General features: G+C 32.3%; 1 protein-coding gene and 1 pseudogene across 4 annotated transcripts; both read left to right on the top strand.

The window, feature by feature from the left end:
• The first annotated feature begins 213 nt into the window (after positions 1-213).
• LOC114397296 lies at positions 214-3,915 on the top strand (annotated as a pseudogene).
• Positions 3,916-5,100: 1,185 nt separating this feature from the next.
• LOC114396606 (NADPH-dependent aldo-keto reductase, chloroplastic-like) lies at positions 5,101-12,671 on the top strand. 4 transcript variants are annotated; one of them, XM_028358674.1, is made up of 7 exons: positions 5,101-5,518; positions 9,301-9,351; positions 9,792-9,920; positions 9,991-10,089; positions 10,547-10,822; positions 11,155-11,397; positions 12,299-12,671. In XM_028358674.1, exons 1-7 carry the CDS (start codon positions 5,366-5,368, stop codon positions 12,380-12,382), a joined length of 1,035 nt encoding a protein of 344 aa, XP_028214475.1. In that variant the 5' UTR covers positions 5,101-5,365; the 3' UTR covers positions 12,383-12,671. The 4 variants fall into 4 exon arrangements, with proteins under 4 accessions (XP_028214475.1, XP_028214477.1, XP_028214476.1 ...); XM_028358676.1 differs by having other exon boundaries at positions 5,102-5,518; positions 9,792-9,868; positions 10,002-10,089; XM_028358675.1 differs by having other exon boundaries at positions 5,102-5,485.
• Positions 12,672-15,567: the final 2,896 nt, after the last annotated feature.

Consider the following 15,567-nt stretch of genomic DNA (forward strand, 5'->3'; position numbering starts at 1 on the left):
CAGAACAAAACCACGTCTGATGATATGAATCTACGAAAACAATATCGAACCATCGTCAATTCATGCATGGTGAAAGAGAAACATGCATATCTTCCTTAGAAAAGAGAGACACTAGTATACTTTAATTTTAGAAAATCAAAATCAGCTACAGGCAATGTTTCCCAGATCGTACACTAATACGTTTAAAGTTGACTAATCTCGGCCCTTTTAACCATGTCCAACTCCTCTGCATCAAGTGGAATTACCATATCTGTACATTTACATAAAATTGCACAAATTTTTGGAAAAGCGTAGCTAATTTCACATTCTCCTACACACACATATGTGGCTGAGTGACAACCATTTGCTTATAATTTTCTCTTTATTAATCATTTCCCCTCTAATTTCAACTGAAAATTAAAATAATTAAAATATCTAACAAGTAACAACAGTCATATATAGCAGCAATTGTTTCTTTTTTACGATATGGTTCCATTAAGCACTTTCATGGACCAACCTAACATTACAATGCTAATATTCACAACAATAGCATAGTTTCTATCAAGCGCCGAGGCCTTGCGTAAGTGCGGGAATTGCGGTCCGTACCCGGTTCCGTATCCATTAAGCACGGGAACCGATTGTGGCAACCCGTGGTACAAGATCCGGTGCACCGAGGGTACACTGTGGTTCGATGCCCTAGCCGGAACATCTTACCCGATCAGGTACATTGACCCGCTAGCCCGTAGGATCATTACCCGACCCGCATCACCTGCACCGAAGTCGTGCGTGTCCACAGATTTTCGCAGCGAAGGCATGCACCTGAACGAAACCCTTCCATTTAGCATGGCTTCAGGAAACACCGTTTTTCTCTTCAACTGCACCGCCCACGCGCCTTCGATGAACTGCACCGCAAGCGGCGCGTGCCACAGCTACGTTAAGAAGCACGCGGATTTTGGCGCGTGTGTGCGCGTGGGAGTGTGTTGCGAGTACAAGAGTGGTGGGACCCGCAAAGAGTACGTGGTTCGGGTACACGATGGAGGGTGCGCGGCGTATCAGAGTTTGGTGGATTTAAACGGCACGACGGCTGTGGCGGTGGGAAAGCGGTGGCCGGAGCCTGGGGTGGGGATCGAGTGGGTGGCACCACAGGAACGTGTTTGTACGACGCCAATAGATTGCAAGGAATTGTTGAACTCCAAGTGTTGAGTGGGCCCCGCTGGTGGTGGGGTGCAAAGGTGCTTGTGCAATGTTGGATTTAAGTGGGACCGGATCAATGGTTCGTGACAACCTCAAACTCAGAAACAGAGTATGGCTCAAAGCTAATCTAATGTTTTATTTATTTACTAAGATATACTTTAAAATTTGATATTACTTATATAAAATGAATAAGTAGTAACATACTGTATTTTTTTTTTTTGAAGAGAATGTGCAGTATTTTATTTTAAAACCAAAAAGTATTTATTTATTTTGAAATAAATAGTTAAGTTGCAACATGTATGGGCTCGAGTCCAGTGAGAATTAACCCATATACATGTGGGCTTATATATATTGGCAATTTAGTGCATGTTTGATTAAATGTTTGTACCTTCCAAAATTTTATTCTGGTCAACGGATCCAAAAATTATCTTCTGCGTTCATCTGTTTGATATTTATGAGAATGCGTGTCATCATAACTTCAACTAGAACTCAAACATGTCTTTAGTTTGCATATTGAATGAGTTTGATGTGTGGGTTTGTGATTTTTAACTCATGACATGCATATATTTTTTAAAATAAACATTTAATGTTATTAAAAGTATAATTCTGATTAGTTGAGACCTTTAGTTTGTAACCATTTGGGGTTTGAGACTATTTGATGACTATTTTTTATGTAAAACTTGATCAGGGATCTTTAGTGAGTTTTTCTCTCTCAAATTTTAATCAATTTTTTTTTATAAAATTTGAACTTAAGATCTTGTTCATGATATTTGAGTCCGTACCACTCATTTGATATTTTTGCTGGTTGTTACAGAGTATTATTTATCTTTTTATCATTTTTCAGTTGCTTTATATATTTTTTTAGATTTATGTTTAGGCTGCCAACTAATGTGAGGCTCACGAGACCAATTATTATAGATGCTTGTTTATTCTGTATCCTTTGTTCTTGTTTTAGTTTTATTTTTTGTTTTTTAACCTGCAGATACAAAGTGCAAAGGACATGGAAAAGATAGCCACTGCAAAGTTCGGAAGAAAAAGAAAATGCTTCTGGCTGGTATGTGTGTATCATATGTAGTAACTCTGTTAAAAGTTTCTTCTGCTATATGCCAACAAATATCAGTTCGGATCACTTGAGATATTGGTGTGCAATATTTGGTGTGACCATAAATCTTTATTATTATATGAAAAGGGGATTTTAAGAGAACTTCTATTATGAGAGAATGAGATGGGTTAAGATTAAATCTCAATGTTATGTGACTTTTCTATATGATCATGCAAGCATTAAAATTCTAAACATCATGTATAGTTGTATGTTACAGATTTCTTTGTTATCTTCTTGTGTAAACACTCCTCTGATCACATGATACATTCCTTGTATCAAATACTGACAAGGGATTCAAACTCTACAAATAACTGAGCACTCCTATGTTTCACTTTTTTCTCTCATACAAGATTTCTTTATCAAATGCAATTTTCTTGTAGTTGTAACTAACCACTGTGTTTGTGCTCTTTTCCCCCTAAACTCTTCTGTTATCAACAGTGGTTGCTTCCTTAGGAGGAATAGTCTCTATTGTAATAGTTATTGGATTCATTTTCTACAAGAAGCATAATCAAGCAAAGGAGGCCAAAATAAAAAAGAGGAAAGAAATCTCAAGTGCCAAAGCCAGTGCTTTCATCAAGAATCTTCACTGGCAGAGAGATAAAAAAAGCAACTAACGATTTCTCCCAAGAAAACCTCATTGGCTCTGGTGGCTTCGGTGAAGTCTTCAAGGGAACATTCGATGATGGAACCGTCTTCGCCATCAAGCGTGCCAAGCTTGGAAGCACCAAAGGCATTGATCAAATGCAAAACGAGGTCCAAATTCTCTGCCAAGTAAACCACAGAAGCCTAGTGAGACTCCTTGGCTGTTGCTTGGAACTTGAACACCCTTTGCTAATATACGAGTATATTTCAAATGGGACCCTTTTCAATTACCTTCATCGCCACTCTTCTGGCTCGAGGGAACCCCTCAAATGGCACCAAAGACTCAAAATTGCACACCAGACAGCTGAAGGGCTTTGTTATCTGCATTCTGCAGCCAAGCCTCCAATTTACCATCGCGACGTGAAATCGAGCAATATACTTCTTGATGACAAGCTTGATGCAAAGGTTTCTGATTTTGGGCTATCTAGGCTTGTTGAATTGGCTGAAGAGAACAATAGCCATATTTTCGCTAGTGCTCAAGGGACACGGGGGTATCTTGATCTGGAGTATTACCGTAACTTTCAGTTGACGGATAAGAGCGATATTTATGGCTTTGGAGTGGTGTTGATGGAGTTGCTCACTGCTCAGAAGGCAATTGATTTCAATAGGGAGGAAGAGAGTGTGAACTTGGCCATGTATGGGAAGAGGAAAATGGTTGAGGACAAGTTGATGGATGTGGTTGATCCTTAGCTTAAAGAAGGAGCAAATGAGTTGGAATTGGAAACTATGAAGTCATTGGGGTATCTTGCAACTGCCTGCTTGGATGAGCAGAGGCAAAAAGGGCCTTCGATGAAAGAAGTTGCTGGTGAGATTGAATACATGATTAAAATTGTTAGGGGTCAGATTTCCAAATCATGAATGTGTCTATTTGGGAAAAGGAGTGCTGAGAACATACTGGCTATCTAGTTCTTTTTAATAGATTCTATTCTAATGGTTGAAATTCACGTAGTCTTGTTAGTTTGTGAATAAGATCAATCAAATGAGGAGTTAGACTTGCATGAATTTCGCTCAATAAGAGAATTTACAGGAAAGAAAGTGTTAAAAAGCATCTTGTCCGCGTTTCTCATTTAGCCAAGCCCGCAAAGAATTACTGAGCAAAAATGTACCTGATGAAAAAAGAAAGAACCTTTTGGCTTAAAATTTGGCAAATTCTCCTGATGATAATAGCAGGGTTCAAATATGTATGATATGAGTAATAGAAACAAGTAGTCTGCAGGGGAACACTTCTTTTTTCAGAATTTTACTTTTTGTAACTTTTTACAAATTGTCTTTAAATAGTCTATCAATCAAATCATTCAAATGTTAGGTCTTTGGTTGAGGAAAAGAAGAGAAAAATAGAGAAATAATTGTGTAGATCTCATTTTTACATACTTTACTTTCGTTTCTAAATCAACATGCCATAAAGAAACTGGATATAGGAAAAAAAATATGTGAAAAATATTAAATAAAAGAATAAGAAGAATAAAAAATAAGGGTAAGGAAAGAGATAAAAATAGATTAATGATATTTTAACATTTTATTATTTTAAACACTTCATTAATATTTTTCATTTTTTTATCTCTTCTAATCACATCATATCATTTATTATGCATATATTTTTTCTTTTTATTTTCTCTCTCACTATGTTGAATAACATTTGGCATATACAAGTAGACTTTTTCCATAAAAATATTAGAATTAAATAACTAAGAAAAATATCAACGGACACCTAATTATATATTATTTAACATCTAGAATGATAAAGAGATGAAAGAAAGAGAAGGGTAGGCCTAATTATATGTTATTTAACATCTAGAAAGATAAAGAAATGGAAGAAAAAGAAAGATAGGTATGATGAGTATTATGATGTGATATGAAGAAAATATAGAAAAATAATTATTGATAAAGTGTTTATAATATAGAAACATTCATATATCCCTACGTAATAGCTAATTCATTGTTTGGAGAGAAAATAAAATTAAAAGATTATATGGATGCCCCTAACACCTATTGGATAACTAGAGAGAATATATATATATATATATATATATATATATATATATATATATATATATATATATATATATATATATATATATAATAAATAGAAATTATGATGTAATAAGAAAAAAAAATATTAACGGAATTTGTAAAATATTAAAATATCTATGTATCATTACTTAAATAAACTAGAGTTCAACACTGAAGAGGCACCACACCGGGTCCTAACAAGTTTGTCTAGAATTATGTAGTGTACGTGGTTCTAGCTCTACACATGGCCTCGCTGAAATATGTACATCACATTAGCTAGAAATTAACGCCAACGCAAGAGTCCAAGGAGCAAGTGGGAGTGCATTCAATGGTTGTATATTCGGTTGCACCCACGTGTTTATTTTTCATCCACCTTGTTCCATGCACAGCTGGCATTATCTTTAATATGCTCTATCGGGTTGTGTTGTGGTGACAAAAATGAGCAACGAAATCCGGTTCTTCGAGCTAAACACTGGAGCTAATATCCCTTCACTAGGGCTGGGAACTTGGCTGGCTGATCCTGGTGTTGTTGGTGATGTTATAGCTCATGCCGTCGAGGTTTTTTCCTCCTATACTATATTATCCTTACACGTACTTTGTGATTCTCTTTCTTTTTTATTCGCTATATTGTGGATCCGGAGTTTCTTGGTTGAATGGTAGTTTAGCATATATTAACTTAGAAATTTACCAAACTTTTGAGATATGGATCTACAATACAACTGTCATATTTGGTTTGATGTACTTTTGTTTTATTGTGAGAATGCTTATCCATTTATGGTAAGATTCTCAAAATGAAAATTTTAGAAGAAATATAAAAGATTTGTTAGAGTTTAATTGTGAAAGTCAAATATTTTCACGTTAAATAAAAATGAAAAAGTTAAGCAACTTAATAGAGAAAAATCTTTAAATTTAATGTCATGAGATTTTGAGTTAAAATATATATCAACTTTACTTGTATAATTTACTTCAGATTTTGAGTTAAAATATAAGTTTACTTGTGTAACCAATGGTGTAACTGGTCTAATAATTGCAAAGAGTGAAGTCCAGTGGGGTTGCTGACAAGTTGTTAAAATCCAATGATTATTGATCCAATAGTGATTATGTTAGTGAAATCCTATCTTGAAGAGTGAGCATTGGGCATAGTTTAAGTTTGGGATGAATCAATATAAAAATTAATGTGCATCATATTCCTTCTCTTTTTGCATTGATTTTAAACTATAAACTATTTACTAGTTTTTTATTATCACTAAGACAAAAACTCCTATGATAAACACACTTAAAATTGAACTCTTTTTATTAAAGTCTTTTCAACAAAACAAACCTTTAAAAAAAGGAGTTTTAAACTGTGAAAACTCTTGTTTAGAACAATTTGCATTTTCATTTTGAGTTTAGAGTAGTTCTTCATAATAAATTGTCTATTTCTAAACTTATATCATAATACACTTTATTTTAAAAAAGAAATCAAAGTTTGTGAAAATACCATTCAACTTCCCCTTGTAGTATTTTTGTCACTTCACAATGTTCCACTTTTTACTTTCTAGTAAAATGGGAATTTTGTAAATAGTTAATTTTTTTTCTTACATACCTAACCACTTTAATTCAAACCTTTCATCTTTTTTTACACTTTCTTTATCTCTATCAAACAATTTTACTTTACACTCTCTTTCATCTTTTTTCATCTCTCACATTTTCATCTCTTTTTATCCTTCTATACCAAACATAGCCTAGGAGTCAAGAACAAGCCTCTAAGGGTTCTCCACTTAGCGACATAGCAATGTTGCCTGGCACCATAAAGATAGGGCTTAAACATCAAATTCTGGAGATTTTACACTTATTGCACCCAAGGTTGTGTTTAGTGCCAAAAACACATAGTTTCAATCTATGACTCTAAAGTGGATGGCACTTAGTGCTAAGAGTGGAAATAGACCAGACTACTCGATTAGGACCTTATGACCTAGCTTACAATAGGCTAGGCCAAGTCATGCTTGATAAGAAAATAAATTAGACTACAAGTTTTATTAAATCCTATTTAGTTAAAAAGTCTAAGCTCTAGTACATTCAAAAAAAAATTTATGTCTAATAAGTTGACCTATTTGAATAAACAAATAAATATTTGTTATTATTATTGTTGTTGTTAGAGTAAATTATACTAATCACTCTTGAGGTTTCGTAAAATTATACAAGTATCCCCTTTTTTTAACTATTACTGTATCCCTTGTAGGGAGTATTAATTTAATATATAAGAAAGTATCAGTGCAATGTTTCAAACATAAAAGAGGTTAGTGGAGGAACATAAAAAAAATAGTGTTATGTGTAATTTAAAAAAAAACTTTGAGGATGCAAGTATAATTTTCTCTTATTATAATAATAATAATAATAATAATAATAATTTTTATTTTTATTATTATTATTATTATTATTATTATTATTATTTATCTTTTTAAATGTTAATCATGTTGACCTACACAAATAGTTAAACTTAAGCTTAAAATTTCATGGAGGTCTTATTTCGATTCAAAGTATGTTTTTAAATGAGTTATCGTGCAAGTTAGATTAGACCTAAAAATATATTTATATCATATGGACTAAATTGTAATTTTGGTCTTCCTTTAATTTTAAATATACAATTTTAGTCCTATTTGTAAATCAAGACATTTAATCTCTTATTTTTTTAGAATAAACAATTCTGATTCTTTAGTCTATTGACCATCCAAAGTTAAATATTGGTTTTGATGTGATATATTAGTACTAACATGACATTTATGTAGGTTGTTAATATGATACTTATGTGACATGAAGTTAAATAAAATAAAAAATAAAAAGGATTAAGAATTGAACTCATAGCCTCTTATTCAAAAATAAGGTAGTAAACTCATTTGTTTTTTTAGTTAGTTTTATAACCACTATTTTTACATGTACTATTAGTCAAGATTTATTAATTTTTTAATTATAAAAATTTAAAAATATTTAATATATAAATCATTTTTATATTATTTTATATATTTTTTATTTTGAACCATTTACTTATTTTGATTTTAATTTTACCAATTTAAAATTAAGTTTCATAAATTAATATATAAATTATTTACATAAATAATTTGTAAATTTATTTTAATACAAAAATTACTTTTACTCTAAAATTGCTTATCCTAAAAAATAACGAGACTAAATGTCTTTTTAAAATAAAGTAATTAAAATTGTGAATTTAAAATTATGAAAGGATCAAAATTACAATTTAATCTATTATATAAACAAACTATACTCAATTCCTATAAAGCCTAACATACCTATTTTTACCTTTACTTTAGTATAAACCATCACAAAGTAAGCCCTTAACCAAGATTGTAAACCAGACCCAACTTTTATTTGTTTCTAATCCACTAACGTGGACATGTTCTCCAAATTTTGAGCAAAAATATTTTGAATCAAGTGATGACATGAAAAAATGGTTAGTTGCACTTATAATTTTCATGCTGGATTGTTGCATTTAATGATTTTAATAGGTTTTAAACTTTTTTTGCAATTAGCTTATCATATCTAACCATTTACTATGATAAAAAAAATAGAGCAAAATGCACAAACACTTCCTCAAGTTTGAATATATTACACACACATCTCCTCCATATTTGATCCTTACACAAATACTCATTATTTTAGGATCTCAGGTACACTAGTATCCCTTCTCCAGTGACAATGTTAATGTTGTTTACCTAGAATAGTTACGTGTTAGTCACATGGTCCTTTAAAAGAATTTTTATGACAAAAATATTTATGTCTTCTCTCCACCAACCGTTTAAATCATACATTTTAGGGGTTTTTCATGTCTTTATTAGTTTTTGTTTGATTCATGTTGGCCAAATCAATTTCTTCATACCCTTATTCGATTTCTTCATTCGTTTGTGAGTAATTGATCCACCAACAGTTTAGGTCAAACCACAACCAAACCAACACCAACTAGCTCGAACCACCGGCCAAATACAATCGTCGAAGCCAACATAGCTGAACACCACTGCAGTGGAGAAATCTACTTTTAACCCAAGCAGACGCAGACAGTGATCATTAAAATCCTAGCATATGAAGATGGTGGTCATCGAACCTGAGAGAGAACTCAAACCCTCGCAGAACATATTTTGGGGATTTCTAATTTAGGGGTTGCATAACATGTGAGGGTGTAGCGAAATGAGGGATTTAGAACTATGAAGGATAATTTTGATCTTTCACAAACACACAAACAATTAACAGATTCGGTAACAGATGCGAAAGAAATGTATTTTAAAAGAGGAGATGTGCATGTAATATGTCCAAACTTAAGGAGATATTTGTGTAATTTGCTAAAAAAGAAAAGTATCTAACCATTTACTTCATTGGTTCAGGTTGGTTATCGCCATATTGATTGTGCTCAAATTTACGGCAATCAGGAGGAGGTAATTATCATAAACAATGTCCCGATTCAACAAAATACTAGCTCGCTAGTGTCTGTACATGCATAACATTGCTTTTAGTCTAATAACTAAGTCAACATATATGTAATACTGAGTAGCCTAGCAGGTTATTCTACACTCCAATTCACATTGTTTTTGTATTGATTAGAGTTTTAATACATCTATCAATAGTGGTATAAATCATAAACCTTGCACCTAAGAGATCTTTAGACATCTTCATAAGTATTATTACTGATCTAGATCATTACCAATAAGGATGTAACAAAAATATTTGCTTATTTGCAATATTGGATAATGTTTTCAGTTTCAATATGTGATTTGCTATAATGTTTACACATCTATCTTCTCACATGATGCCTTAATTTTGCGACATTGTCTTGGTCCAAATGTCCAATGTTTATGATTCATTCTCTCTGTTGTAGATTGGTTTAGCATTAAAGAAGTTATTTGAAGAGGGTGTAGTCAAGCGAGAAGATTTATGGATCACCTCTAAACTCTGGTTTTATTTCAGTTCCAAATTAATTATCTTCCTTCTTAAAGTTAAAGTGATGGTAGTAGAATCATGCATTAAGTTAGTCTTTAATATCTAGAACTAAAGGATTCTCTATACCTGAAGTTAAGATGATGGACAGGTGTACAGATCATGCTCCAGAAGATGTACCAGAAGCTCTGGACAGAACATTGAGAGACTTGCAACTTGATTATATAGATTTATACCTTGTATGTGTTACTGCTCGATATCTATATAATCTTCTATAAATGTTTAGTATGTGGGTTATGTCTGGATTTAATTAGTGTCAAAATCTACAATGATAAACAATATCTAAGATATAACTTCAGATAAAGTTTTGAATTTCGGATTTATTTTGCATTCTGCCCCCCCGCCCCGGCTCTTTTTACTTGCATTCTCGTTATATGAAAATTCACCATTTTCAGGTCTCAATTTGATTCATGGACAGTAAAATGGTTTGAACAAAATATCAGATGCATTATTATTTTTTGCTTTAATTTCATATTTCATAGTTCTTATTTTGTATCTACATTTCCAACGTATGTATGTTTCGAACAGGGGGCCTAAATTAATACTCCTGCGTGTGGCGCATTATTATGATTTTTTTAGGGGAGTATGCATATTTGTAACATTATCAATTATATACTAATGAGTTTTCCTATTAAGATTCACTGGCCAATTCGAATGAAGAAGGGTTCAGTGGGCTTTAAGGCTGAAAACATTGTGCCATCAGACATACCTAACACTTGGAAGGCAATGGAAGCTTTGAATAAAAGTGGCAAGGCTAGAGCTATAGGTGTAAGCAATTTCTCAACTAAGAAGTTGGGAGAATTGCTTGAGTATGCTCGTGTTACTCCTGCGGTTAACCAGTCAGAGTGTCATCCTGCATGGAGGCAGGACAAGTTGAAGGCCTTTTGCAAATCTAAGGGTGTCCACTTCTCTGTAAGTTTTCTAACCCTTGATGATCTTATTTCATTTTTTCCACAATAGTAGTCACTTACCGATCATGTTTGTCACTTAGCGTGATGGAGTATTCAATTTTGAGGAAGGTTAAAAACACACTCTTTATCATTTATCATTTGTTAAGACGTTTTTAAATAATAAAATATAAGTTGAAATTCATTAAATAACTGTGATTCACAAAACTGTAATTTTTAATACATTTAAATCAATAGCAGAGTGTGTTAGAAAATATGTTGTTATGCTAGCATTTTTCTATTTTCTTTATAAAAAAATTCATAGTTAAAATGTGACATTTAATTGCAAATGTTCAGGGATATTCACCTTTGGGTTCCCCTGCCTGGCTTGAAGGTGATTTCCTTAACCATCCAGTTATAAATATGATCGCAAAGAAATTAGGAAAGACTCCAGCACAGGTAGCTCTTCGATGGGGACTGCAAATGGGCCATAGTGTGCTTCCCAAGAGTTCTAATCCAGCAAGGATAAAGGAAAACTTTGATATTTTTGACTGGTCCATTCCTGAGGACATGCTTGATAAATTTTTTGAGATTCAACAGGTAAATATTTAATGGTTAGCTTCAATCTTTGGATTATATAATTACTGTAATGAGGACCTAACATACACGAGTAAATGAGGAGAACCATTATTCCTATTTCCTACACATATTTTCTACAACACCTTTTCACAAGTCAAGTTTTCTCTGAATTTCTCTTCATGACGTCACTCATGTTATACTTACCTCTTTTTTCTTCTCATCTCCTTGTAGAAAAGAGTTATAGGAATAGAATTTCTCATAGACAAGTAATGATAATCACACAACTCACATTCCTCACATGGATTTGAGCACAAAAAAAATTATTTAATTTATATCGTCACTCCGCTTCCTGTCTACTGTCCGTCCATAGAATGAGTCATGTGACTCATGCATAACATACTTAATTGTTTTGGATTCTGATCCATAATTGTTCTGTCCTCCATTTATTGGGTTGAGAGTTAGGAGTCATTTAGAGTAGAAACTTAGCTGTTGAAGCTTGGAGTTAGTCATAGATATCAATTCAGCCCTTGATAAGCTATACTTAGTAGTTAATTTGTTAACTTTCTGTTATTTCTTGTATTTCTGTTATTTCAGGTAATTCTGTTAGAAAAGAATTTAGCTATAACTTGTTTTAGAATGCAGAGATCCTATACTAGCCATATAAAAGTGAAGCTACTGTTTCTGTAAATAGTTAATGCAATCATTCTGCTCATTTACACGATTTAGCTCTCTTGCTCACTATCTTCCTCCCTTGACTTATCTTCAAGACTCAGCTTTGGTTTTTGGTGTGAGGGTGCAGTAAGCATAGGCCCTATCATTAACAAGGCTTATGCTTGTCACATTATAGGATGTATAAAAGATTTTATTTATTTTTATGGAACTTACATCAAGTTTTCTGACACACTAGTTTTTTTGGTTGCAGGAAAGATTACTCAAGGCTAGCTTCTTCCATGAACCAAATGGGGGTTACTTACCCGAAGACGAATTGTGGGATGGGGGTATATGAAAAGTCAGTTGAATGATTAATTAAATAAGTGGATGGAATAAAAGAAACGCATCTTCTGTTTGCGGTGTTAGGCTATATGAAAATACTCTTATCTTTAGCTATGTGCATCCTTTGTCACTATCAGTCTTTTAAGTTGCAACCCTTCAACTGAGAAATTAAAAATTTTCATGTATGTCTTTCCTTAATTCTCATTGATAAAAAAATCAGACCGCTTTAGTAGGTTTATCGGCTTGGATAACTCAAAATTTGAAGAGTTACAACAAATCAATTTGAAGCGGTCTCTTATAAATTTTCCTTCTTAATTTCTTATTCAGAATTATGATTTATTTAAAGATTAGTTTAGTTTAGTTTTTGTTTCTAAAAAGATAGTTCTACTTAATCTATTATATATAATACAACTTATGATTCTATATACTAAAACACAAAATACCCAATTCATCCCGACTAATAAAAATAATTAAGTTAATTTTAATTCATAATATCATAAATTTAAAAAATGTATTAAACAATGTCATTAATATTTCTCATAGAATTATTATTGCATATGTATAATTTTTCTTTATTTTTTTCTTTTATTTTTATATAATAATCTATTATATTTTTTTTTTGTTTCTTTTTAATTTCCCCAATCCATATATATCCCATATTTTGATGCTTTTTTTTATTTTTATGTTTGTCTGTTCTTAAGTTCTATGCATTTCATTTGATAGAGAGGAAAGTAACCCATGCATGAAAATTTTAAATTAAAATAGAATTTAAAAATATGAATATTATATTATCTTACTATTTATTTCTATTCTTTATCACTCCCATTCTATGCAAACTAACAGGGCCTAAGTTTAGCTACGTCCTTGTCTCCTCCTAGCCATCAATAATAATGGTACTCAAGTGATAGTAGGATGACAACGGGTCGGAGTAGAGTTTTACTTATCTAATCCTCATCCTTGACTCTTCATTTTTTCTTCTCGTCCTCACCCCTAAAACCGAACGGGGTGTATATTTATCTCATTCCCGTCCCGCACGCGGGTTAGGTTTTCCCCGTATCACCTCGTTCCCGACATGTTTATAAAATTTTATTAAAAAATATAATTTTTTATAAAATGAAAAATATAATTTTAAATAACAACCCTAACATATTTTTAAATTATACATGACAATATAAAATCCAATTCAATATTAGCATGAAATTCAATCTAATAGTTTTATGTTTTAAATTGTACATATGTAATGATATTTTTGTAAATTCATTATTAACGGGATGGGTTCGGGTAGGTATTAATAATCTCATCTCCAATTCCAAATCTGACTTTGGCTATGGGAAAAAATGTGATCCCAACCCCAACCCCAATTAACTTAGATTTTTTCTATCAAAATTTAGACGAGTTTGAGACAAGCTCATATTCGACCCTGTTACCATGCTTAGATCACACTCTACTTACAGACACTTTTCCCTAAAATCCTAATTAAAATATCTATATCACATCAAGCTGCTAGTAATTCAGCAAGAGTCCAAAGAGCACGTGGGATGGGAGAGGACCGATTAGACAGTGGTTTGTGTTGGCACAATTACACTTGCATCCTTTTGGCTTTATTTATTTATGATTTAATTATATATTTACTTTTTATAATTTTTAAATTTTTTTAAAATATTTATAATTAATAATTAAATTTTTTAATTTTTAAAGTTTATATTTTGATTTTTAAAAGATTTTTATGGTTAACTAATGAGTTAAAAAAAAGTTAACAACGAGATTCTTTTAAAATATTATCACTAAATCACAATGGGATACCATCTCCACTTAACGAATTCAATAATGACATAGTTTCTCTTGTGTATACAGACACTGCTTGTAGCCAATGACACAACTTCTTACACACAGAAGAAGGAAATGGGTGGTTGTTTTGGGACAACACGTGCCAATGGCCAAGGATGAAGCATTAGTTTCGAGATCCAAAGGAGCAACAAAATTTGGTATTGCAAGCACTAGAACTGTGATGTTAACATGTTTTAAATTTGTAAAACCAATGTGTGCTTGTTCATTCCATTGTAATTTTGTATACTTACCATTGAGAAGATTAGTTAGTGGTGCAATTATGGTCGCATAGTTGCGGATGAATCTTCTGTAAAAATCAATTAATCCCAAAAATGCATGCAACACGGTGAGGTTGAGAGGAGGGGACTAATTGAGAAAGTGATGAGGACAAGGCAAGAAATAAGGGCAAGGAACCTTTAGAAGGACTTGGAGGACCTATGGTAAGGGCTAAACACAAAGAAGGCCAAGGAAGCTCTTCAACAAGTATTAACCATGCTATTTAAATTTAGGCCCAAGTTACAAGTGGAGAAGTTTCAGATTGTTAATTGCACCATGTTTCAAGAAGAAGAGTAGAGGGTGCCACTTTTGTTGAGTGGTTTTATTAGCATTTTGTTAGTTGAAATAAAAGCCCAAACTTGTGTTTAAGTGACTGTCAATTCTCTTGGGATTTGCACCACCTATGGACTTCTTTTAATTTAAATAAATTAAGGTTTAATAAGGTGAAAACTCTAACATTGTGGCTGCCTCTTGCTGACCAAGGAGTTGCGCAATTTTCCATATGTATAATGACACCATCAATTGTTGTTATCAATTCTAGTTTTAATTAGGTTTAATGACACCATCAATTGTTATTATTGGTGATCATTTAACTTGTGTAACCAATTTGATGTCATTCCTATTTATAGGCTGCACATTTTCTAATAAAAAAATAGATCTTGAATTTGAGTTTTAATCATCTTCTAAAGTGTGAGAGTAAATCTCCTTACTTGAGTGATTCAAGAAATTGATTTATTAAGAAACACCACCTTATGTGTGACACCAATTTCGGAGAAGTGATTCTTCCAACCCCCTTCTCCATTCTCCTTCTTCATCTTTCTAAACCTTCATTCTTTAATCCTACTTGAATACCATTGTTATTATCTTCATTTTTCATCTAAACACATTCAAACTTTGAACTAAATATCTTACATTCAACCCTTCATAAACTTGTCACTTTCTCTCTCGTTCAATAAATTTCATAAAAAAAAGAAAGAAAAATCTTTGAAGATCCATCTTCAATCCTTATGCAAATAGATTTACATCAGAATAACATCAATTTTGTTAGCATCGTCTTGACCTTCGAATCAGAGGGATAGCCAAAAGAAGAAGAAA

This window comes from Glycine soja, chromosome 18 (assembly GCF_004193775.1).
Source record: "Glycine soja cultivar W05 chromosome 18, ASM419377v2, whole genome shotgun sequence".
In the NCBI taxonomy this organism is placed as follows: Eukaryota; Viridiplantae; Streptophyta; class Magnoliopsida; order Fabales; family Fabaceae; genus Glycine; species Glycine soja.

Excerpts from the sequence above, each read along its gene's own strand:
- LOC114396606 (XM_028358674.1), top strand. The coding sequence starts at position 5,366 with ATGAGCAACGAAATCCGGTTCTTCGAGCTAAACACTGGAGCTAATATC. Across the intron at positions 5,519-9,300 it reads ATACTATATTATCCTTACAC|GTTGGTTATCGCCATATTGA; the intron begins GTACTTTGTGAT and ends TCATTGGTTCAG. Across the intron at positions 11,398-12,298 it reads AATTTTTTGAGATTCAACAG|GAAAGATTACTCAAGGCTAG; the intron begins GTAAATATTTAA and ends TTTTGGTTGCAG.